Below are 27,058 nucleotides of genomic sequence, written 5' to 3'. Positions count from 1 at the left end.
TAATTATGTGTGCTGCTCAAGTGTAACTAGCTCTTGTTCCCTTGGTGCTAATTTCTGTCATTTGCTTCAATAACCATCACAGTCGAAGGATGTGTCCGGGCAGTTCGCAAGTGTTGCTATGCTTCCAGTGCCAACATAACATGCCCACAGCTCACTGACCCTAATCTGTACATTTTGGACTGTGTGGGGGGAAACAGGAGGACACACAGGGAACCCACGCGATCACAAGGGAGAGCGCACACACACCTGACAGACAGCCGCAGGAATTGAACCCCAATCACTGGCACTGTAGGCCGTTGCGCTAACTGCGACAGACCTGTCTTGGTTTCCCTTGGCATTGGGTCTATCGAGCTCAGCTCAACATGCAAAATGCTGGAGGGATTCAGCAGGTCAGGCGGCGTCTATGGAGAGGGATAAACGGTCAGTGTTTCGGGCTGAGACACTTACATCGGAACTCAGCCTGCCCTGCTGGGTTCCTGCAGCATTTCTTGAGTGTTACTCCAGATCTTCAGCATCTGCAGAATCTCTTATGACTCTGTTTCCATGGCTCCACCATGCCAGGCCCCGATCCGTCGTCACCCAGGTTTATTCACCCTGCTGTTCCCATGGTAACCTACCTCACTCCAAACCAGCATTGTACCAAAGAGAACTTGCAATCCGTCGAAGAAGTTGTCCCCGATAATGATAACCATGGCGCCTCCAGTGGTCCATCCTTCACTGGGACTGATTGCTTTGATGCATGGCGTAGCTAAGCAGAAAGAAATGAGATTACTTGTACTTCACGACTCATTTATCATTAATACTGTCATAGTCACTGCGGCTGTGCTTCCTCCTGAGATCTACATAAGCAGTTTTTCTCTGGATGAGAAGCAGGAATATCATATATTTCTTTTTTAATTGAATCATTGATGGCATGTGGCTGGCACTTATTGCCAAACCCTATCAAACAGGCCGTGTTCAGCTCGAATTGCACGCCGTCAAACACCTGGCAGGCTCACGCCCTCAATCACCCGACACACCCTGGCTCAGCGTGCGTCCCCCACAAAATGAAGCCATTTCCCATGCAGGCTGGCCTGACGAGACCTCCCAAACCAGCCACATCTACGGTCAAGGAGGGGAAGGGGAACACGACAACTTGTCATTGATTCTGCAGTGTGGTGCAGCTGATGCCACATTGCAGTGCAGTTGGATGTTGCAAGAGTTAGACCCGGAAATAAAGAAAAAACTGTAATTACATACACTCTGGCCATTTTTCTAGGTATAGCCTACACCCAATAAAATGGATTCAAAGTGTATATTCGTGCTCTTCTGCTGCTGTAGCCCATCCGCTTCAGGTTTCGACATGCTGTGCATTCAGAGATGATCTTCTGCACACCACTGTTATGATGTGTGGTTATTTGATTTACTGTCACCTTCGTGACAGCTTGAACCAGGCTGGCCATTCTCCTCTGACCTTCCTCATCAACAGAATCAACAAACTCATTCGTAAGGCCAGTGATGTTGTGGGGATGGAACTGGACTCTCTGACGGTGGTGTCTGAAAAGAGGATGCTGTCCAAGTTGCATGCCATCTTGGTCAATGTCTCCCATCCACTACATAATGTACTGGGTGGGCACAGGAGTACATTCAGCCAGAGACTCATTCCACCGAGATGCAACACAGGGCGTCATAGGAAGTCATTCCTGCCTGTGGCCATCAAACTTTACAACTCCTCCCTTGGAGGGTCAGATACCCTGAGCCAATAGGCTGGTCCTGGACTTATTTCATAATTTACTGGCATAATTTACATATTACTATTTAACTATTTATGGTTCTATTACTAATTATTATTTATGGTGCAACTGTAATGAAAACCAATTTCCCCCTGGGATCTATAAAGTATGACTATGACTATGACTAACAAGGCATTTTGCCCACAGAGCTGCTGCTCACTGGATTTTTTTTCTTGTATACCACCCCATCTGGCACCAACAATCATTCAACAATCAACGTCACTTAGATCACATTTTGTCCTCATTCTGATGTTTGGACTGTAGAACATCCAAACCTCTTGACCATGTCTGCATGCTTTAATACATTGAGTTGCTGCCACGTGATTGGCTGATTTCGCATTGACAAGCAGATGTGCAGGGGTACTTAATAAAATGGCTACTGAGTGCATTTCTAAATCAGTTACTCAGAGGTAGTAGTACCCCTGCTAACCTTCTCATTCAAGTTGGTGGAGGTCACAGTGTTTGCAAAATGCTGCCAGAAGTAGCATGTGTGGGTGGCCCCTGTGCACTAGTTACCAATAGACCATAAGATATAGGAGCAGAATTAAGCCATTGTGTTTGATCCACCATTCCATAATGTCTGATTTATTATCTCTCTTAGCCCCATTCTCTTGCCCTCTCCCCATAACCTTTGATGCACCTATAAATCAAGAACCTATCAACCTCCACTTCAAATATACCCAATGACTTGGCCTCCACAGCCATCTGTGGCAATGAATTCCACAGATTCACCACCCGCTGGCTAAAGAAATTCCCCCTCAGCTCTGTTCTAAAGGGACATCCCTCTACTCTGAGGCTGTGCCCCCTGCTCCTTGTACTACCTTGATGCACTGTTGTAATTGAACAATCCGTATGCACGGCTTGCAAAACAAAGTTTTTCACTGTCCCTCAATACCTGTAACAATAACAAATCAATTTATCATAAATTACGTGAGAGCAAATCATATTCGGTATCTCACGTTTTTTTTGTAAATTCTGTGTGAATTTTCATTACGCAAATGACCATAATGCAGGTATCCCCCATGGAGCTGCAGCATGCTCTTGGAACAGCACTCATCCAGCCACCCGGAGAGCTGTCTACAGTGCTCCATCATGTGTTGCTGTAGATCATCAAGAAGAGGGTGCACAGCAGGAGTTCCCAACCTGGGGTCCACAGACCCCTCGGTTAATGGTAAGACTCCATGGCATAAAGGTTTGGGAACCCCTGGGAGAAAGGTGCTAGGACCAGTGTCACTATCATTTATTTATCTATTTGGATACAGCACGGAAAAGTCCCTTCTGGCCCTTCGAGCCACACCACCCAGCAGACCCCCAATTTAATCCTAGTCTAATCACGGGACAATTTACAAAGACCAACTAACTGACCAACCAGTACGTCTTTGGATGGTGGAAGGAAAGTAGAGCACCCGGGGGAAACCCACATGGACACGGGGAGAACTTACAGACTCCTTACAGACAATGTCAGGAATTGAACCCAGGTTGCTGATACTGTAAAGCATTGTGCTAACCACTACCCTTTCGTCCCGAGCAGCTGCACGACAGAGATCTACGGGCTGATCTATGAGTTCTCCCCAGGTACACACACACACACACACACACACACACACACACACACACACACACACACAGAGGTGGACATCAAGTGCTGCTGGAACATGACTGTGAAAGTCCATGAAAGATGCCCTTTGGTCTGCCCAAAATTTGTTGGCCTGCCAGCACATCAAGATGTCCATGGAGGAAGGCTGGCGACCGACACATTCCAGGCTGCAGGAGTGCATGCTGAGGGACGGCACTGAGGTTCAGTGCAGACACAGCAAGTGCTCGGTGGGAAAGGGCCACAGTAGAGGGTTCTTCTACTAGTGGACAGGGAGGAGCCAGCTTGGGTGAGGAAGCCCCTCAATTTGGTTTGGAATGTTGTTGCTTGCTTCTACTGTTTGCATGATTTGTGTTTTTTTTTCACTTTCTCTGTGCATCGGGTATTGGTCTTTATTTTTTTTTAATTAGGTTCTTTCGGGTTTCTTGCTTTGTGGCTGCCTGTAAGCAGACAAATCTGAAGTTTGGATAATTTATACATTCTTTGATAATATCTGTACTTTGAATCTTTGGACTATAGTAGTGTACCACACAGGGGGCCACATGAGTGGCAACAGTCCTGTTAGTCTTAAGGAATATAATGGAGCTCTACTTACAGCGTTGACTATGATTGCAAGAATGAAAGAGCATTGCACAGTTTATTCTTGTAAATAAGTTTCATTATGAATAAATTTACTTTGATATTAAAAAATTTGTACTTTATAGAGACAGGAAATGATTTGCAGTTCCTCTGCACAGTTTTCCTATTTAACCTGTTCTGGCATCTGATCTCTGTGACTGAAAACTCTCCCTCTCTGCCAAAAAGACCGCGGTTCTCTGTTCCATTCATTCTGTTTAAACTGGAGGCTGTAACATGGACCGAGGACCCTCAGGTACATTTCCAAAGAGAAAACCCAAGTGAAAATGATGTACTAGGTACTTTTAAACAGGAGGCAAGCGTTTCAGTTAGATGTTTGAAATATGGTACTTGTTGTTAAAGGAAGCCTACAGCAACCAAAAAGCTTCTGAGTAATGAAGGGTGTCAACACCAAAGTTACAATCTGACATGGTGCTTGATTTACGATGTACTTCATGAACCCAGCGTGTTGAAGTAAGTGTCCTACTTAATTCTCCAAAACAGTGCTGAGCAGGAGAAATCTGAAGAGGAGGTTTGTAGCATGCTCTACATTGTGTACGGTTTGCAGAGTTATGGGAAGCGATCAGTCCTCTCATACACACAAACAAATTAGCTATCTGAAATATCACCAGACCCGTTTTCCTTCATCCATTCACAGGATGTGGCTGTCAGTGGAAAGTCTGAATTTACTCCCTACACTAAAGGCCCCATGGACTACTCTCCAGTTTAAGATGGCGCTGGTGAAGTGGGCGTCCCATTACTCATAGTTCAAATGGCGTGAAATGCAACAAAAATCATTGTCAATAACACCTTTTCTGAGATAAATTGTGGTAAACTATTATGGGCCTGCTCCACCTGCTCCAGGATTGGGGCCTATGAATCAATTTGGTTTGGAATTACTGCTCCTCGTTTCTATTGTCTGCATGATGCGTGTTCATTTTTCTCTTCCTCTCTGCGCATTGGATGTTGGTCCTTTTTTCAAAATTGGATTCTTTTGGGTTTTTAATTTTGTGGCTGCCTGTAAGCAGACGAATTTCAAGGTTGCATAAGTTGCACGTGCATTGATAAGAAATGTACTTTGAATCTTTGACTGCGCCTTTGCCAATAGCGATTAAAACACAGAACAGTGCAAGCCCTTCATGGTGCTGAACTTGTAACCTACTCTAAGATCAACCCCTTCTCTCCTACATGACATTCTATTTTTCTATAATCCATTAGCCTTTCTAAGCAATTCTTAAATGTCCCTAATGTATCTGTCTCCATCACCATCCCTGGCAATACATTCCACGCACATACCCTTCTCTTTGTAAAAACAACTAACTCCAACATCCATTAAAATCCATTGCAGAAACTGGAGTTACGTATAGACCAGACTAGGTGGCCTCCTTCTCTTAAGTGCAGTGAAGAGTATTCGTCACAGCCTGATATAGAAACACCAATGCCCAGGAACAAACAGGTCCACAAGAAGTGAGGGATACAGCCCAGTCCATCACTGGCAGAGCCCTCCCCATTAATGAGCACATTTACAAGGAGCGCTGGCATCAAGGGACCCCATCATCCAGGCCCTAAGACCATGTTATAGGAGCAGAATTAGGCCATTTGACCCATCGAGCCTGCTCCACCACTTCAAGCTGGCTGATCTATTCTCCCTCTCAGCTTCAATCTCCTGCCTTCTCCCGCAACCCTTCACGCCCTGAATAATCAAACTCTGCCTTAAATACACCTAATGACCTGGCTTCCACAGCTGTCTATGGCAACAAATTCCACAGATTCACCACTCTCTGGCTAAAGAAATTCCTCCACATCTCCGTTCTAAATGGATGTTCTATTCTGAGGCTGTGTCCTCTGGTCCTACTCTGTATCACTACAGGAAACATCCTCTCCACATCCACTCTATATAGGTCTTTCAACATTCGATAGGTCTCAATGAAGTCCTGCCTGATTCTTCTAAATTTAAGCAAGTAAAAGCCCAAAGCTATCAAACAATTCTCAGATGATCACCCTTTCATTCTCAGAATCATTCTCGTGAACCTGCTCTGAACCCTCTCCAATATCAACACATCCTTTCTCAGATTAGGGCCCAAAACTACTCTCAATGCTCCAAGTGAAACCTCACCCGTGCATTATAAAGCCTCAGCTTTACATCCTTACTTTTATATTCTAGTCCTCTCGTGTAAAAACAACTAACTCCAACATCCATTAAAATCCATTGCAGAAACTGGAGTTACGTATAGACCAGACTAGGTGGCCTCCTTCTCTTAAGTCACTTCATTGAGACCTATCGAATGTTGAAAGACCTATATAGAGTGGATGTGTACATTTGTCTTGCTCATCACTGCCTCAACCTTTAGAGAATGCTGCACAAGTCCCTCTAAACCTCAGAATTTTGAATTTTCTCCCCATTTGGAAAATAGGCTATGCTTTTGTTCCTTCTATCTAAGTGCATGACCATACACTTCCTGACACTGTACTCCATCTGCCACTTCTTTGCCCGTTCTCCTAGTCTGTATAAGTCCTTCTGCAGTCTTTCTGCTTCCTCAGCACTATCTGCCCCTCCACCTATCTTTGTATCCTTTGCAAACTTCAGTTCCATTATCTGAATCATTGACATATAACAGAAAAAGAAGCAGTCCTAACACCGACCCTGCTAGTCACCGGCAACCAATGAGAAAAGGCTCCCTTCACTCTCACCCTTTACCTCCTGCCAATCAGCCAATCCTCTATCCTTGCTAGTGTCTTTCTTGTTATACCATGCACGCTTATCCCGCTAAGTTGCCTCATGTGTGGCACCTTGTCAAAGGTCTTCTGAAATCCAAGTATCTACTGATTCTCCTTTGTCCTCAAAGAATTCCATCCTTAAAGGAAACCATGCTGACTTTTGCCTATTTTATCATGTGCCTCCAAGTACCCCGAAACCTCATTCTTAATAATGGACTCCAACAACTTCCCAACCACTGTAGTCATGCTAATTGGTCTATAATTCCCTTTCTCTGCCTCCCTCCCTTCTTGAAGAGTAAAGTGACATTTGCAATTTTCCAGTCTTCCAAAACCGTGCCAGAATCTAATGATTCTTGAAAGATCATTACTAATGCCGCCCCCCCCCACCGCAATCTCTTCAGCTGCCTCTTTCAGAACCCGTGAGTGTAGATCATCTGATCCAGGTGACCTACCTACCTTCAGACATTTCAGCTCCCAAGCTCCTTCTCCCTAGTAATAGCAACTGCACTCACTTCTGCCCCATCTCTTTTCTCACGACTACTATTGGGCAGGAGGGTCAGGAGCCTGGGGTTCCACACCACCAAGGTCAGAGCAGTTATTACCCTACATCATCAAGCTCCTGAACCAATGAGGATAGCATCACTCATTGAACTGATTCCACAACCTACAGACCCACTTTCAAAGACACTACAACTCATGTTCTCAGTATTATTTATTTACATTTTTATATATATTTGCATAATTTGTTTTCTTTTCCACGTTGGTTATTTGTGAATCTCTATTTACATACAGTTTTTCACACGTATTTCATTTTTTTCCTATAAATTAGTCGCAAGAAAATGAATCTCAAGGAAGTATGTGCAATATATGCATCCTTTCACATGAAATTTACTTTCAATTTTGAACTCAGAACTTTAGCAGACCTCTTCCTCTTAAGGATATTTGCAAGTTCTTAACAACAATTCAGTCATTTTGCTACGATGGGATTCAACCTTGTACCTCAGGGTTTAAGAGTCCATTGGACTCCAGGCTCAGTAGCTCAACCATTGGTTTGCTGTTGTTTGTCAGTCTTTGTAGATGTAAAGTTTTTCATCAATTCTATTATATTTCGTTACTTTCCTGCAAATGCCTGCAAGAAAAGGAATTTCTGGGTAGTATATGGTAAAATACACATACTTCTACAAAGCAGCATCCATCAGCAGAGATCTCCACCACCCAGGCCATGCTGCTGCCATCAGGTAGAAGGTACAAGAGCCTCGGGACTCACACCACCAGGTTCAAGAACAGTTACTACTCCTCAAACATCAGGCTCGTGAATAAAAGGGGATAATTACGCTCACTTGCCCCATCACTAAAATGCTCCCACAGCCAATGATCTCACTTTAAAGGTTCTTTATCTTATTTTCTTATGTCCTCATTATTTATTGCTATTTGTTTACGCTTGCATTTGAACAGTTTGTTGTTTTCTGCACTCTGGTTGATTTTTCATTGTTCCTGATATAGTTACTATCCTATAGATTTGCTGAGTAGGCCCACAAGAAAACAAATCTCAGGGTTGTATATGTACTTTGAACTTTGAACTTTGACTTTGCTTAACCATTGTTTACTGTGACTTGTTCTTTCAACAACAAGACAAGATTCCTGCATTAACTCATTGGTTTGATTCTGAAACATTTTATCCTGCCAGACGTTTAGACTCTGGTCCATGGCGGGTGAATATTGTTGACCCTTAATTAAATAAAAATTGCTATGGATGACATAACAGAGAGCTGGGCTGTGCAGCGCAAGGGTTAAACTGAAAAGGCAGGTGGGAACACAATTAGACGAAGTCATGAATGAGGCAGTGCAATGTGGAATTATGGAGAGTGAGAAAGTGGTACAATATCTGGATCATATACAAGCAGCTCACTTAGTGTTAAAATAAGATTAGATTAGATTCAACTTTATTGCCATTATGCCGAGTACAGATACAAAGCCAATGAAATGCATTTAGCATCTGACCAGAAATGCAAAGAATAGTGTTATTTACAAAATAATTTGTGAATAAAAAAAGTGCTACAGCACACAAATATAAAAGTACTGAGACAGTACAATACGGATGCAATACTGCTTAGCGCTGTGATGTGAGGTTCAGCAGGGTCACAGCCTCAGGGAAGAAGCTCTTCCTGTGCCTGCTGGTGCGGGAGCGGAGGCTCCTGTAGCGCCTACCGGATAGGAGGAGAGTAAAAAGTCCATGGTAGGGTTGAGATGCAAGTAACATTGGTTGCATGGCCTAAAGTTGGCAAGTGCCTTTGACATTTGGCACCTAATTTCATACAGAGTCACAGAATGGTGTGGTGAAAACCCGTCAGCCCTCCAAATCCGTGTGACCATCTAATACTCTTTACCCGTATTAGGACTGTGCCATAAAGGATCCAAGAGGGACCGTATTCCACTTGGTCCGTACCCGAAAGGGTTTCCAAAAAGAAGGGCATAAGACATTGGAGGAAACGTCCTTGCCGAACTGGTAATTGATGGAGGCCTGGAAGAAGTCACTTGCCTGGCCTTCAGGCTGAATTCCACAGAGACCACCATAACAGAGGAATAAATAACTTGATAAAAGAAAGGTTTGTACATTTTCATAAACTTCCCTCAAGGCTCAGTTATTAGCAGAATTGGCTGGGTCTGTGCTGTCATACAATACAGTGCAAATCAAAGCAAGCAGCCATGGCTGACTAGTGTAAGAGTGACAGGATCAAGACAGGCTGTGTGTTGGTATGTTTGCCTGGAAGTGCAGTGGGACGGGGGGAACCAAGCATTTCCTTTTGCGGTTGCCTGCGGAAAGGGCTAACTCTGATGGGTTAGTGGATCAGCGAAGGGAGAGAGCCAGAGGCGGGAGATTGATTTTCTCCAGAACATTCTGATTTTTTTTTTGACACTTCCAGTGCATTAAACCTCACGTGGATTTGGGGAGGAGGAAGGAAAATCTGGAATGGGAGGATTCTGCACGCCTCTGGATTTCAGTACAAGGTTTCTGTTCCACCGCCGTGAGGTTTTCGCTCCTGTGATTGGCCCGGATGGTCTGTGAACAGTCGTGTTCATGACTGATTTAAATGCATTAAACCATTTAGATATCGAACGTGGCTTGTTGGTGGCCACTCTAACTTCAGGCTAGAAAGATAATCCATTTTGGAACGAGTTGTTATTTTAAAAATATGGAAGAATTGCAACAGTAAAACAACTCGCTGGATCCAGTTCTGTTCAGGAGGAATCTAATCCTGATTTAACTTTTGAAAGAATTTGTAATATCCACCCAGAAGTACAGGCACACTTACACATCACACATGCCACACATATGTGGATGCACAGTCCCACCAGCCCCACACACACACACACACACACACACACAAAACCTCCTGTGAATGCACAAACACACGTACACCATGCAGAGCATTTGGCAAAGTTTTTTTTAAAGTATTTTAGTTTTTTGCAGTGTGAGGATTTATACTAGGAGACTAGATATGTCAGGATGTTATTCTGTAAAATCACTCCATTGTATGGTTTAACCCTGCTTAAAAGGCTGGCCATGTAACAATCTAAACTATTCCACTTCTCCTCAGTGATCACATGTCTGTAAAATGTCCCTGTTTCACTAAGCATTTCTTTCACATCACTTCCTTCTCGTTCACAGGATCGGAGAATTTTTAGGGGATAGAAGTAAGCCATTTGGCCCGTCAAGTGCCTAACTGTCTCTTTCTCGCGCTATCCCACACGTCTCGCACCGCTATGCCTTCCCTGCAAGCCTACAGGGTAATTTCTGTCAACTGCCTTTTCCATTCACTCCTGTTTTACAGGCAGTGAGTTCAACTCCAGCCACTGGGTAAAAAAATGTTATCCTTACACCCACCAAAGTACCTTTTGCCTTTAATCATCTCCGCATTACTCCCACCCCCCATCTCTCTCCTTTGTCCTGTTGTCCACTGAACAAGATTCCAAGAAGTGAGGTAGCTTGCCTGTGATTCAGACATCCCCGCGGTGCGATCTTAAATCTTTAAAATATGACCCTCCAAAATTTTCTAATGCTGTATACATTATGGACATCATAAGACTCGTCAGAAGACTCCCTCTTTTACGGCCCTTGACCTTTCCCACCTATCACCTCTGAGTTTCTTACTTCAACACCCTCCTCACTCACCCACCCGTCTCACCTGGTTTCACCTACCACCTGCCAGCCTGTATCCGTGCCCCTCTCTCACCTTCTCAATCTGACTCCTTCCCCCTTCCTTTCAGAAGCAGAGTCAGGATCAGGTTCAGTATCACCGGAATATGTCAGGAAAATAGTTGTTATGCGGCAGCAGTACACAATAATAAAAAAACTGTAAATTATCGTCAATATATATATTTTAAAAACAGCTAAATTAAATAAATAATGCAAAAAGGGGAAACAAAGTGGTGTTCATGGGCTCAATGTCCATTCAGAAATCTGATGGTAGAGGAGAAGAAGCTGATTCTGAATTGTTAAGAGAGTGCCTTCGGGCTCCTGTACCTCCTTCCTGATGGTGGCAATGTGAAGAGGGAATGTCCTGGGTGGTGTGGTCCTTAATGCGGACCTGATGAATGCAGTCCTGATGAAGTGTCTCAGCCCAGGATGTCAACAATGTATTCCCCTCTGTAGATGCTGCCTGACCTGCTGAGTTCCTCCAGAATCTTGCGTGTGCTACTGTGAAATGCATTGTTGGCATCAAATCAAAACAGGGAGATTTGTACTGCGCAGTGTGCAAGTGTCACCGCACTTCCAGCGTCGACGTAGTAACCCTAACGCGCACGCTTCTGAAACGTGGGCAGACACTGGAGCACCCAAAGGGAACCACATGATCATGGGTAGAACGTACAAGCTCCTTACAGGCAGCGCTGGGAATCGAACCCCAATCTTGCAGCCAGCCCTCGGAAACGACTGCATCAACTGCTATGCTGCAGTGCCGTCACAAAAGATTGAGCTTGAGGAGCTATCAAAAGCAAAGTGCACATTTGCACAGCTTTGGCTAAATTGCTTTTTCTAAACACTCTCAATCTGTGAACCTTTGCGAAACTGCACTCGCAGGTGATTATGCCGTCTTTAAGCAAATCAGCTGTGCTTCATTATCCATTTGAAGGGTAGTGTACGTGTTCGTCTGCTATTGCTGAAGATTCCAATCAAAATGTGGGGCTGAGCCTTGGAAGAAGCTGTGGCCAACTTGGTAGAGAAAGACAGGGACACAAGAGACAACAGGTGTTGGAATCTGGAGTAACAAGTGATTTATTGGAGAAATTCGGTGGTTCATACAACATCCATTGGGGGTCGGGGGAGTAGAACTGCCAATGATCCCGGGAATGGAAGGGTTAACATATGACTGTTTGATGGTTCTGGGCCTGCAGCATAGACAAATTAAAGAATGAGAGGTGACCTCATTGAAACCTATTGAAAGGCCTAGATGGAGTGGATGCAGAGAGGACATTTCATATAGTGGGGAAATCTAGGACCTGAAGGCACAACCTAAAAATGGAAGGATATCCCTTTAGTACAGAGATGAGAAAGGATTTCTTTAGCCAGAGGGTAGTGAATCTGTGCAATTTTTGCCACAGATGGCCGAGAAGGCCAAGTCATTTGGTATATTTAAAATGGAGGTTGATAGGGTCTGGATAATTAAAGTTTTCCTACGTTACGGGGTCGAAAGTTGTTTTCCCTCTATAGATGTTCCCTGTGCTGTTCACAACCTTCGTCCAATCAAAATTATTTTAGAGCAAATCAGGAACCTTTTATGATATACCCACTCTGCGTAAGGCTCCACAAACATAGATGTAGCAATAAGATCATAAGACTATAAGACACAAGAGCAGAATCTGGCCATTTGGCCCTTCAAGTCTGTTTTGTTATTTGATCATGGCTGATCTATTTTCCTTCTCAGCCCCATTCTCCTGCCTACTCCCCGAACCTTTGACCCTCTGACTAATCAAGAACCCATCCAACTCCGCTTTAACTATACCCAATGACTTGGCCTCCACAGCGGTCTGCGGCAACGAATTCCGCAAATTCACCACCCTCTGGCTAAAGAAATTCCTCCTCATCTTGGTTCGAAAGGGATGTCCTTCCATTCTGAGGCTGTGCCCTCTGGCCCTAGACTCTCCCTCTATTAGAAACATGGAGGTGAAGCTCACGGGAGCTACTGCCTCACAACTCCAGTGAACCAGGAGTTTACCTGAGTTTCCTGTGGCCATGTGGGTGCTCTGGTGTCCTTCTACAAACCAAACACATACAGTACGTGTTGGTAGGTTAGTTAGCCACTGTGAATTGTCCTCGGTGTCGAGGCGAGTGGTCAATGGGAGGGTGCTGATGAGAACCAGACGTGCGAGACTAATGTAGGATCGGGATAAATGGGTTGTTAATGGCTAGCATAGACCCAATGGGCCGAAGGGTCTGCTTCTGTGCTGCTCCCCTCCATCACTCCTTTGGGGTCGATTAGAGAAATAAGGGAGGACAAGGACAGGAATTCAGGACCAGGGCAAGACAAAACTTTGGAAGGTAAGAGGTATTCAACCTGATGGTCACCATCTTAGTAGCATAGATGTCCATGAGTTCCTAATGAAATGAACGTGAAGGAGGTAAGGGAAGAGTATTCTAATAGACAGTGTGCAGTAAAGAAAGACACAGAGGGGTTATTTGAGTGAGCAGGGATGTATGGGTGGCAGAGTTATTTACATGGCTACAATATGACCACTTTGCACTACAATGGACTTGTTTTTTATTGCAGTTGTGTTTTTTCTTATTCATTTTTTGTATAATTTATGTTTAATCAGTGTTTTCCTGTGAATGCCATGTCTCTGATGCTACATGCCTGTGATGTTACTGCACGTAAGTTCTTCATTGCACCTGTGTATACAGGAGCTTAAGGACACACCACCGAGTTCAGGAACAGTTATTAACTCCCAACCATCAGCTTCTTCAACCAGAAGGGACAACTTCACTCAAATTCACTCTCCCCATCACTGAACTGTTCCCACAACCTATGGACTCACTTTCAAGGACTCTTCATCTCATGTTCTTGATATTTATTGCTTATTTATTTATTATTATTTATTTATTATTATTTATTGCTTTTTTTGTACTTGCAGTTTATCGTCTCTTGCACACTGGTTGTCCACCGTGTTGATGCGGTCTTTCATTGATTCTATTATGGCAATTGGATTTATTGAGTATGCCCACAAGAAAATGACTCTCAGGCTTGTATATGGTGACATATATGTACTTTGATAATAAATTTACGTTGAACTTTGAACACATAGTTGTGCATACCGATGATCTGACCAGATGGGGTTAATTCTGTTCAACACTGAAGCTAATATTATTTAATTCCTGGCTCTCTAAGTAGGGGCCGCTACTCACGAATGAGTCTTGCTTGTTCATTCATTCATGAGGGAGCATCTTAGATAGGATCAATTTGTTCTCACCTACCAGGTTAACAATCTGCTGGAGGAACTCAGCAGATCGAGCGGCATCTGTGGGAGGAAAGGTTGAAGGATTGAAACTCGGCCTCAGGACTTCAGCTTTTGCCTTGAAACGTTTGACGATTCCTCCCCTCCCACAGACGCTGCTCGAGATGACTTTTCCCTTTGAGAAGCACCATCATTAGAAACGGGCGGAGAGTTGCTATTTGTCGATAAGTCATGGGGCAGGTCTGCTGTATCCTTGCACAGTGCTGGCGGCTAATCCCCTGCTTCTCTCGCCAGCCCTGGAGTCGCCAATGTTACACCCGACTGAGCAACGGCGATGAACGACTGAGCTCGGCCATTACCCCGAGAGCGAGAAGGAATCCTTACAGAACGACTGCCGGCCGCCTAATCCGTACTTTATTTTCGTTAATCCAAGCGGATACAGGCATCATCCATCACTCGCGAAGTTTTCCTTGCCACTTCACAGGGCGGTTAGATGTCAACCACACTACCGTGAGCCCGGAGTCACATATGGGTGAAACCAAGTAGGGGTGGAAGACTCCCTTCCACCACCTGACCAAACACACATTTATGATAATTTGATAGTTTTGTGGTCACCATTACCGAGGCTGGTTTCTTATTCCAGATTTATTTAATAGAGTTTAAATACCCCATAGATTTGAACACATCTCCTGTTCCAGGTATCAAGATTGCTGTTATGCTAACATAATAAACTGCTACTGTAACCACCAAAAATGCAACTGTGTCTATATTAGCCTTATATTATTAATGGTAGGGGGGTGAAATGTGCCTGTCCACATGGCCGGTAGATTAATGACCAAGAGGCTCAGCAGCAGCAGGTAAAAGCCATTCATTCACCGTCGCAGCCATCCCCAGACTAACACTTCCTGAAGTTCAGCTGTACCCACTTAACACGACGTCACCGGGAGCATGCTTCCACCCGCTCCTCAGCGGCTCCGGCAAGGGCTGTCTTTAACCCCGCGATTTCTCACACTGTCACAAGCGATATGGTTTCAGGGCTGCATCCCACCTCAATCCATCACCTCCAACTTTGTGCTGACAGGGTCAGAGGAGAGAGTGAAGGGATCTGGCAGCCGGCCAGACGCTCGAGCCGTGTCTGAGCTGCGAGTCAATCACTTTCAATCAGCCTTGGGAGAGGGAAAAGAAAGGCATGTTTTCTTCCTCTGATTCCTGGGACTTTATTCACTACAGAGGTCCAGTAGCAGGAAATTAACACCACTGCACATTCTTCCCTGACTTAATCATGTTTCATGGCCAAACGTCGATGGTCCAATTGTTTAACCCATTAAAGCTTGAAAAAGGATCTAGTGCTTTCCTGGCATATATGAATATGGGTATAAATACCACTGGACTAGACTTACCCAGGCATCATCCCTGAAGAAGATGGCAGAGTTTGCCATTGAAACGTCAGTTATAATCGATACCTGTACCCGACTTGAAGCCCAAGAAGGGTTTATTCGCCATAAGTCTTGTTGATTCCACACAGTCTTTGAGAGCGTAACTTTGGGACAATGGCATTTTTTTCCAACAAGCATTGCCCTTACTCTCCTCTCCTATCAGGTTTCTTCTTCTTCAGCCCTTTTGCTTCTCCTAGCTTCTCACTTCAACCTCTCCCCTTCCCCACCCACCTACCTCCCTTCTCAGCTGGTTTCACCTGCCAGTCTGTATACCTTCCTCTCCCACCGCCTTCTTACTCAGTCCTGAAGAAGGGTCTCGTCTCGAAACATCGACTGTTTATTCCTCTCCATAGATGCTCTCTATGAAGATGCTCTCCTTATGAGTTGAGAGTTAAAGGGCAAAAGTTTAGGGGTAACATGAGGTGGAACTTCTTTACTCAGAGAGTGGTAGCTGTGTGGAACGAGCTTCCAGCAGAAGTGGTTGAGGCAGGTTCGATGTTGTTGTTTAAAGTTAAATTGGATAGATATATGGACAGGAAAGGAATGGAGGGTTATGGGCTGAGTGCGGGTCGGTGGGATTAGGTGAGAGTAAGGGTTCAGCATGGACTAGAAGGGCCGAGATGGCCTGTTTCCGTGCTGTAATTGTTATATGGTTATATATGATGCTGCCTGACCTGTTGAGTTCCTTCAGCATTTATGTGTTACATTGTTCCTCCAATGTAGAAGCCAACAGCGATCTTGCCACGCACACCTGCTGATCCTACAGCATATAAGGAAACCTTTGTGAAGGATCTAGATGGTCGCATATTCCCACATAGTGCCCATGGCAAAGTTCCCAAGGCTCCCCAGCGCATTAGAGACAACAGGAAAGACTTCATCGATGGTCCAGAAATAAATTTTTCACTGTACTTGGGAGATGTTAACAAGATCTGCCAACCTGCACATTTTCTTTTAGGGAAGTAGAGGGAAACTGGAGCATCCAGGGTAAACCCACCCAGTCACAGGGAGAGCGTGCAAACTCCACTCAGACAGTTGCAGTGGTCAAGATTGAACCTGGGTCACTGGATCTCTGATGCAACACCACATCAGTGTGGCTGGAATGGAGAATTATCCTGTAATAGACTTTATAACCTCCAAGAGGACCACAGCCTTGTCTTGGCTTGGAGGCTTGTGTGCCTCGATGACCCAGAGAGCTATGCTGGCTGGAGTCAGGGCCTTGTGCTTTGGCTCTTGGTAGGGTCACCCATGCCAAACAGGTCAAAGAGTAGAGGCCAGACTAAGAGTGGCCCACCAGTCCTCAAGGTTTGGATGTTCAGTTCAGGGATAACAACCCTGACTTGTAAAAAAAAGATACAGAAAGAGCTTTGAAGAATCCTTCTATATTTGTGTGTGACAGCATGGACGGACAGAGAAGGAGCTTAATTGCTGCCCTAAACACCAGCGGCATAACAGGCATGCTATATAAACATTATCAGCAGCATGGTAGAGTAACAGTTAGCATAAATCTTTGCTGCAAAAATTGTGAGATCGGGGTTCAATTCGCCACTGTCTGTAAGGAGTTTGTACGTTGTCCCAATGACGGCATACAAGATGAGAGGTTAATTGACAATTGGGAATTACCCCTAGTGTGTGACTGAGTGATGGAATCTGGGAGGAAGATGACAGGGACGTGGGGAGAATAAAAGAGGGATTAGTGCAGGATTGGTTCTGAAGTCTGATACTCACCCAAGCTGATGATGGATGAGTTCTCCCCCCACGAGGTTTTAAACCAAGACCCACATCACCTGTTGAGGTTTATTCTTGCCAACATTTATAATGCAGTTAGTGCCATTTTCTGGCTATTTATCTCCATACCTATGGGGCTTAATTGAGTACAAATTGGATGCTGTGTTTGGCCACTCTACAGCTCTGCAAAAGTAATTAATTCCTCTCCAAACATGGAGGCAAGAGCCACACACATGGACGAGCCTTCTTTCTATGCAATCTACTGGCAGTTTCACTATCCCTCTGCTCTTTCCGATGTCAAATTTGTGATTGGCCCAGGTTTTGCTGCACTGAGACGTTCCTCACCCCCAAGTCAAATTGTTTCCTCTGCAAATTCTGAATCTATTTGCCATTATCCTTCAGTCGAGGCTTGGAGTCAATTGAAGAATTTCTCCAAAAATACATTGCAAATCTACTTTTAATATATTCAATGGTTCCATGGGCTCCATTTAATATCAGAGCATATATAAAGTCTACAACCTGAAATTCTTACTCTTCACAGACACCCATGAAACAGAAGAAAAATCCCAAAGAATGAATGACAGCATAAAAATGTTAGGACCCCGAAGGGCCCCTTTCCGCCTCCTACGCACAAGCACCAGCAAAGCATCAACCCTACCCTTCACCTTCCCAGCAGGAAGCATCAGCAAAATCCTCAGAGAAACCGTGATCTAGGGTCCATCAAAAAAACACTGTTCGCCCTGACAATTCAACATGCCACAGGTTTTCTCTCTCTCTCTAATGACGGAGAGAGAGGTTCCGCTCCTGCCACTGTGGGAGGGGAGACCAACAGCTTGCTGTTTCGATGTTACAGTCTGCAGTGTCGCATGTTCGAGTTACCCCAACTTGGGAATTGGCAACAACCCGTCCCTTTTCCCTTTCTCTTTTTTCCCTTTCAAACTCATATATTTAGCTTAAGTAATGAATATCTGTACAGCACCATGGAACTAGATCCACAATCCACATATCCAAATTTCAGTCCCTACTACAGCCAATAAAAGTATGAAATTCAGACGTTTAAGGCTATAAGATTGTAAGACATTGGAGCAGAATTGGGCCATGCGGCACAATGAGTCTGCTCTGCCGTTCCATCATGACTTCCACCCCATTCCTCTGCCTTCTCCCCATAAACTTCAACGCCCTTACCCACCTATCAATCTCCACTTTAAATGTTCCCAATGACTTGGCCTCCGTAGCCGTCAATGAATTTCACAGATTCACCATGCTTTTGGCTAAAGAAATTCCTCCTCATCTTTGTTCTAAAGAGATGTCCTTCTATTCTGAGGCTAAGCCCTATAACCCCATAGAATATAGGAAACCTATATAGAATAATATTGTTTGTGAGGAATTAGTACACTTGGAAGGAAGAGAGGTGATAACTCTCCTTTTATCTCTAGATCTAGAATATAAAAGCAAGGATGTAACGTTGAGGCTTTATAAGGCACTGGTGATGCCTCACTTGGAGTACTGTTTGAGCAGTTTTGGGCCCTTATCTGACAAAGGATGTGCTGACTTTGGAGAGCGTTCACAAAAAAGGTTTCCGGGATTGAAAGGCTTATCATATGAGGAGCGTTTGATGGCTCTGGACTAGTACTCAATGGAATTTAGAAGAATGAGGAGGGAATCTCATTGAAACCTATCAAATGCTGAAAGACCTCGACAGAGTGAATGTGGAAAGGTTGTTTCCTATGGTGAGGGAGTCTAATATCAGAAAGAATAACCTCAGAATAGAGAGACGTTCATTTAGAACAGGGATGAGGAGGAATTTCTACAGCTAGAGAGTGGTGAATCTATGGAATTCATTGCCACAGCTGGGCATGAAGGCCAAGTCATTGGGTATATTTAATGCAGAGGTTGATAGATTCTTGATTAGTCAGGGCATGGGGGGATACGGGGAGAAGAGAGGAAACTGCAAAGGGAAATGGATCAGCCATGATGAAATAGCAGAGCAGACTCAATTGGCCAAATCGCCCCTTTCTGCTCCTATAACTTATGGTCTTCATGAATGGACTGACTCCAGTTAGTCAAAACATACTTGATGGGCTGCTATTTCTTATGGTCTAACATCTTGTTGATTGAGACTGGGGGTAAAGTGGTTACACACTGATTAATTTACTCTGGAGCACTGAGCTAATATCAATCCAGTGATCACAGTCCAAATACACCCTGCCAGCAATGGAGCAATTTCTCTTCATCACCTCATATTTAAGGTTAGTTATTAGTCATGATGACTACGAAAAAAATCAATAGGAAAGGCTTCTACGCAGGCAAAAGAGACTGGCTTCGATGGGCGACACACACACAAAATGCCAGGGTAATTCAGCAAGTCGGACAGCATCTGTGGAAAGGAATAAAAGGTCTTTGTTTTGGGCCAAGATCCTCTGTCGGGACTGGAAAGGAAGGGGGCAAAGGCCAGGTGTTGGGAGGGGGAGGAGTACAAGCTGGGAAGTGAGAGGTGAGGGAGAAGGTGGGGAAGGGTTGAGTGTTGAAGTAAGAAGCTGGGATGGGATGGGCGGAAGAGAAGGAGGAGGAATCTGATAGGGGAAGACAGTAGAGCATGGGTGGGGGAGCCAGAGGGAGGTGATGGACAGTTGAGGAGAGGAGAAGGGGTAACCAGAATGAGGTTTGGAAAAAGAGAGAAGGAGAGAGGGGGCAGAAATTATGAGAAGTTGGGCCAAAGGTGTTGCTTCCTTGCTGTATCGTGGTCAATAATGCCGTGAAGAGAAGGAATTCCTTCATGCCTACCCAATCTGTCCTACGTGTAATTCCAGACCTACCAAGGAGTTTACCCATCGGACAGTGAAAGGCCTTGATAGAGTGGATGTGGAGAGGATGTTTCCTATGGTGGGAGAGTCTAAGACCAGAGAACACAGCCTCAGAATAGAGGAGTGGCCTTTTACAACGGACATGAGGAGGAATTTCTTTAGCCAGAGAATGAGGAATCTGTAGAATTCTTTGCCACAGGGAGCTGAGGAGGCCAAGTCTTTATGTACATTTAAGGCAGACTGGTTGGTTGATTCTTGACTGGTCAGGACATGAAGGGATATGGGGAGAAGGCAGGAGATTGGGGCTGAGAGGGAAAATAGATCAGCCATGATGAAATAGCAGAGCATTCACGATGGGCCAAATGGCCAAATTCTGCTCCTATTTCTTATGGTAAATGGAAAGCCACTCAATTCAAGAATATCAAGGGATGCATAGTATCTGCTGTCCTTGCCAGTAACACCTAGGTACTGTCAAATAAGTAAACCAGACACACACACACACACACACACACACACACACACACACACACAATGGATGGATCAACACTTAAGAGTAGATGGTTAGATTCACCAGGGCTTCCCAACTTTTTTTTTATGCCATAGACCAATACCACTAAGCAAGGGGTCCATGGACATTGGATTGGGAACCCCTGATCTACACCATAAAGGAAACCATGAACATTGAACTGTGAAAAATGGGAAAGTACCTTCTGTGGGATCCAGGCGCCTGGCTCTGCGTCCATGCTTTGAGTTGTTGTGCACAAACATGTTATCCGAGACGGCCAGCACGTGCCCATCCACGTTGAGGGTTGTAGATAATACAACCTGTGAAGTAAGAGGCAGAGTACAGTGATTTGCTGTGAGTGTTGCCTTTCAAAGTGACTTCAGCAACATCAGACTCCAAGTCTGTGTTTCCTGGGAAGTAATCAATAACCCAAGCAACACACACACACAGAAAACGCTGGAGGACTTCATCAGGTCAGGCAAATCTATGGAAAAGAATAAAGAGTTGACATTTCAGGCCGAGTCCTGTCATCAGAACAGAACCCAATCTCGGCCTGAAACATCAACAGCTTATTCCTTTCTATAGATGCTGTCTGACCTGCTGACTTCCCCCTGTCTTTTGTGGCTATTTCTCTGGATTTCCAGCATCTGAAGAATCTCGTGTGTTTATGAAGGGAATAAACAGTCGATGTTTCACACCGAGAACACGTTGAGCACCTCTGCTCTATCCACCTAAAGTGGAATTTCTGGTTCAAGCTGACAGGCAGGCAACAGTAACTCAAGTAACCACACGTCACAAAGAGGCATGCAAAAGAGCATCTCTGAACGCATAACACTTTGAATCTTGATGGGCTACAGCAGCAGAAATCCACACTGGGTTCTACTCTTGTGGTCGCTTTATTAGATACACTCTCTGAAGATCAGCAGTTTCTCTGATATTCAAACGTGGGACTGCAAAGGCTCCCTTTCTGTTTACCCTGTATACTTCGGAGTTCAGGTACAACACTGAGTCATGGATCTGCAGAAGTTCTCTGATGACTCAGCAATAATTGGGTGTATAAAGGGAGGACAGGAGTATGTATACTGGGCCCTGGTGGAGGACTTTGTCAAATGGTGCAAGCTGAATCATCTGCAGCTCAACGTCAGTAAGACAAAGGAGATGGTGATGGACTTTAGGAAGACTAAGCCTGCTCTGCTCCCTGTTACTATTGATGGTGAGGACATGGATGTGGTGAGGACCCACAAGTACCCGGGCGTGCACCTGGATGACAGACTTGAGTGGAGCACCAACACAGAGGCTGTGTACAAGAAGGGCCAGAGTTGCCTCTACTTCCAGGGGAGACTGAGGTCCTTTGGAGTATGCAGGTCTCTCCTTCACATGTTCTACCAGTCTGTTGTTGCCAGTGAAATCTTCCATGTGGTGGTGTGGTGGTGTGTTGGGGCAATGGCATCAACACAGGTGATGCCAACAGAGTCAATAAACTGATTTGAAAGGCTGGCTCTGTTATAGGAGTCAAACTAGACACACCAGAAGAACAAAGGACCCTGCAGAAAATCCTGGAAATTCTGGACAATGTTTCTCACTCTCTGCATGCCACATTGGCTGAACAGAGGAACACTTTTAGTAATAGAGTAAGATAACTGTGCTGCTCCTAAGAGCGCTATATGAGGTCATTCATACCCTCAGCTGTTGAGCTCTATAATGAGTCAACCTATAGCCAGGGAAGTGATGACCCCCTCCTGTTCGACTGTTTGCGGTAACTTGTTTTTTTATTCTTTCTTACTTCTCTTCTAATATTTGTCTATATCTGCACTTGTAATGCTACTGTGACACTAATTTCCTTTGGGATCAATAAATCTATCTATCTTCTATCTACCGCTCTTGATTTTATATATCTCTATAAGGTTACTGCAAAGCTTCCTGCAATCCAAGGGCGGAAAGAAACGGCCTAGCCAGTCTCTCCTTTTAGCCTGAGCCCTCCAGTCCCACTAACAATCTCGTGCAGTGGGCCGTGGCTGTGTATCTTTTAAAGTGCCAATGAGCTGAGTGAGAAAGGGTGATAGAGGAAATAGAAATTTGACAAGGGCTGCTAATACAAAACAGATGTTCCCCTTTGTCCTTGAGTTCAGGGACTGAAGTCTATCGTCCACCTCCAACATAAAACTGTTTTTCCTTCAACAAAAAAACTTACATTTAAGCTCTTTATACTTACACAAACCTAGCTCTCAAAGAGTGTCAGATGCTGAGTGTTATTCCGAATAAGCCATTGAGACAAAAACTCTGAAAGGAGTGGTCATAGAAAGCATGAGCTGTTAACAATAGCCATGGCCAAGAAAGTGCAAACATTCTATTTCCACAGGAGGCTAAAGAAATTTGGCAAGACCCTTTGACAGCCACCAACTTTTATTCATACACCATAAAAATGTAACCTATCCAGCTCGGTAAGGCAATTGCTCTGCCTGAGACCGCAAAGAGTTCTGGCGCAATGCACACAAAATGCTGGGGGATCTCAGCAAGTCAGGCAGCATCCATGGAAAAGAGTAAACAGTCGACGTTTCGGGCGGGACTCTTCTTCTGGACTGAGAAGGAAGGGGAAGCTGCCAGAATAAAAAGGTGGGGGGGGGGGTTGGCAGAACGGGAAGAGGCTAGCTGGAAGGTGACAGGTGAAGCCAGGTGGGTGGGAAATGTCAAAGGCTGGAGGAGAAAGAATCTGATAGGAGAGGACAGCAGAACATAGGAGAAAGGGAAGGAGGAGGTAACCCAGGGTGAAGTAAAAGGCAAGTGAGAAGAACTGAGAGGTTAGACTGGAGGGGATGGATTTGTTCATCAGAAGGTGAAATCGATACACAGCTCAACATATCACCGAAACCAGTCTCCCCTCCACGAACTCTGTCTACACTTCTCGCTGCCTTGGTATAGCAGCCAGCCAATCTGGATATTCTCTTCTGTTCCCTTCATCATGCAGAAGATATAGAAGTCTAAAAGTATGTGTAATCAGGCGCAAGGACAGTTTAATTCTGTTATTGATGGGCATCCGTTAGTCTTGCGAGACCATGGATCTGTGCCTGGAAAGTCTTCACTCTCCAGGGCGCAGGCCTGGGCAAGGTTATGTGGAAGACCAGCAGTTGCCCATGCTGCAAGTCTCCCCTCTCCACGACACCATGTTGTCCAAGGGCATTAGGACCCATACAGCTTGGCACCAGTGTCGTCGCAGACCAATGTGTGATTAAGTGCCTTGCTCAAGGACACAACATGTTGCCTCGGCTGGGGCTCGAACTCACGACCTTCAGGTCGCTAGTCCAATGCCTTAACCACTTGGCCACGTGCCCACAATTCTGTTATTATTAGACTATCAAACAGTCCCCTAGTACAATAAGATCAAAGTTCAAAGTAAAGTTTATTATCAAAGTATATATATGTCACTATATACAACCCTGAGATTCATTTTCTTGTGGGCATACTCAATAACTAGTAACAGGATCAATGAAAGACTACCCAACCCAAGTGCAGAAGACAACAAACTGTGCAAATAAATAAATAAAAAGCAATAAATAACAAGAACATGAGATGAAGTGTCCTTGAAAGTGAGTCCATTGGTTGTTGGAATGTCTCAATGATGGGGCAAGTGAAGTTGAGTGAAGTTACCCTCCTTTGTTCAAGAGCCTGTTGGTTGAGGGGTAGTAACTGTTCCTGAACCTGGCGGTGTGAGTCCTGAGGCCCCTGTACATTTTTCCTGATGACAGCAGTGAGCAGAGAGCATGACCTGTGCGGTGGCAATCTCTGGCGGTGGGTGCTGCTTTCCTAAGACAGTGCTTCGTGTAGATGTGCTCAATGGTGGGGAGGGCTTTACACACGATATACTGGGCTGAATCCACTACTTTTTGTAGAAATGCATGCCCTCTTGACCTCATAATCTACCTCATTATGGCCTTGCACCCTTTTGTCTGCCTTCACTGCACTTCTTCAGTAAAACTTTATTCTGCATTCTGTTATTGTCTTCCCTCATTCTACCTCGGGGCACGGTTGCAATTAAGTGATCTGCCTGCAAAAAAAAATTTTTCACTGTATCTCAGTACACGTGACTGCAATAAACCAGCTTAATCCAGTCTTCACAGGTTCTACTAAAATTGCATTGAATCTCATATCCAATACTCATTAGACATTGTCGTCGTTCCTTTCTGTGCCTTCTAGCACATCGGGCAGCAACCCTTTCGTTTCTTTAGCATTTGCCTGTGTTTTTTAAAGGTGCTGAGTTGCTACTTCAACCCTCTCTACCCAGTACAGATGGAAAGCATTCAGGGAGCTGGACCCGCCGGATTCAAACCCAGGACCACCCACCTCAGAGTCCTCTGCACCACTGGCCGGCTGACGCACTAGACATAATAAAAACCTAAGGTGATTCACAGTTGTGATTCTGTAATACAAACTGCACGGGGAAAAGCTTCCACCAAGTGGGAAGAATTCTGCTGAGGGGATAGATCCACAGCAGAACATAAACTGCGTGAGAAGGGGAGAATGAAGAATATTGGTATGAGATGGAAGGGACTGTTTGAATGACTGATACCGCACTAATATATTACTGTACTGAGCAAGTAGTAATCAGGAGCGTTTATGTATTACACGACGTGTTTTAGGACTCTACACTGTTCATGAATTTAATTATTTTTTAATAGGCACCTGAGACTTCACCAAGTAATGACCTCCTGATATTGCGTGTGTGGGCGAGAACACACAGGAAATGGGAATACACAGGTGAGTCAGCTTAGTTGCTTGCAGGCAGCTCAATAGTTGTGATGGGAGAGTGCTGGGTAAAGGCTGAACCCCTCTCTGCGTTCTGTGCCAGCCGAGAGCAGTTGCCAAATTGGGATATCATTAAAGGATATAAACAATGATTGTCAAAGTGGAAATAAGGACGTTATGCTATAAGACCGTAAGATATTGGAGCAGAATTAGGCCATTCTGCCCATCAAGTCTGTTCCACCATTCCATCATGGCTGATCCCGGATCCCACTCAACCCCATACACCTGCCTTCTCATCATAACCTTTGATGCCCTGACCGATCAGGAAGTTATCAATTTTCGCGTTAAGTATACCCAAAGCCTTGGCCTCCATGGCTGTCTGTGGCAGAGCACTCCACAGATTCACTGCTCTTGGCTAAAAAAAAAAGTCCCTCCTTACCTCTGTTCCAAAGGGTCGCCCCTCAATTCTGAGGCTGTGCCGTCTAGTTCTGGACAGCCCACCAGAGGAAGCATCCTCTCCACATCCACCTTATCTAGTCTTTTCAACATTCGATAAGTTTCAATGAGATCCTTCCACATTCTTCTAGATTCCAGTGAGTACAGGCCCAAAGCTGCCAAACACTCCTCATTCCCAGAATCATCCTCGTGAACCTCCTCTGGACTCTCTCCAAGGAAAACACATCCTTTCTGAGATATGGGGCCCAGGACTGTTGACAATATTCCAAGTGCAGCCTGACTAATGTCTTAAAAAGCCTCAGCACTATCTCCTTGTTTTTGCATTCTATTCTGCTATGGACACAAAAGATTCTGCGGATGCTGGAAATCCACACTAACACACAGAAAATGCTGAAGGAACTCAGCAGGGCAAGTAGAATCTGCGGAAGTGAATTAATGGTCGACATTTTGGGCTGAGATCCTTCATCAGGACTGGAAAGGAAGGTGAAAGAATCCGAATCAGGTTTACTATCACCGGCAAGTGTCGTGAAGTTTGTTGTGATGTGACAGCAGTACATTGCAACACATAATAAAATCTGTGAATTACTGTAAATATAAATAAATATAAAAGTTAAATTAAAGTGTTGCAAAAAAAAAGTCAGAATAAGAAGATAGATGTAGGTGGATGGCGGGCAGGTGGTAGGTGAAACCAGGTAAGGGGGAAGGTGGGTGGTTGGGAGGGAGGGGATGAAGTAAGAAGCTGGGACGTGATAGGTGGCTATGCAAAAGGTTGATGAAGAAGAAGGGATCTAATAGGAGATGAGCGTGCACTCTGAAAGACCGGGAAGAAGGAGGGGGACCAGAAGAAGGTGATAGGCAGGTGAGGAGAAGAGAAGGGGTAAGAGGTCCGTGTCAGAAGGGGGAATGGAAAGCTTATGGGGTGTTAGCTTTCATAAGCCAAGGAATAGAGTTTAAGAGTCACACTGTAATGATGCAGCTCTATAAAACTCTGGTTAGGGCACACTTGGAATACTGTGTTCAGTTCTGGTCACCTCCTTATAGGAAGGATGTGGAAACATTGGAAGGGGTACAGAGGAGATTTACCAGGATGTTGCCTGGTTTAGAGAGTACGGATTATGATCAGAGATTAAGGGAGCTCGGGCTTTACTCTTTGGAGAGGAGGAGGATGAGAGGAGACATGATAAAGGTACACAAGATAATAAGAGGAATAGATAGAGTGGATAGCCAGCGCCTCTTCCCCAGGG

General features: G+C 44.8%; 1 protein-coding gene across 4 annotated transcripts in view; it reads right to left on the bottom strand.

Moving 5' to 3' along the window:
* The window catches only part of LOC134350283 (transcription factor COE2), a 339,453-nt gene that overhangs the window by 85,640 nt on the left and 226,755 nt on the right, over positions 1 to 27,058 (bottom strand). For all 4 annotated transcript variants that reach the window (XM_063055319.1, XM_063055318.1, XM_063055321.1 and 1 more), the window contains 2 exons: positions 20,821 to 20,938; positions 618 to 748 (listed from right to left, as the gene is read on the bottom strand). In XM_063055319.1, coding sequence (XP_062911389.1) covers positions 618 to 748; positions 20,821 to 20,938 — 249 coding nt within the window. The remainder of the gene's footprint in view (positions 1 to 617; positions 749 to 20,820; positions 20,939 to 27,058) is intronic.

The sequence above is a fragment of the Mobula hypostoma genome, chromosome 8 (genome assembly GCF_963921235.1).
Source record: "Mobula hypostoma chromosome 8, sMobHyp1.1, whole genome shotgun sequence".
Classification (NCBI taxonomy): Eukaryota; Metazoa; Chordata; class Chondrichthyes; order Myliobatiformes; family Myliobatidae; genus Mobula; species Mobula hypostoma.
Note: the sequence above shows the minus strand (reverse complement) of the source record. Positions and strands in the feature narration are given on the sequence as shown.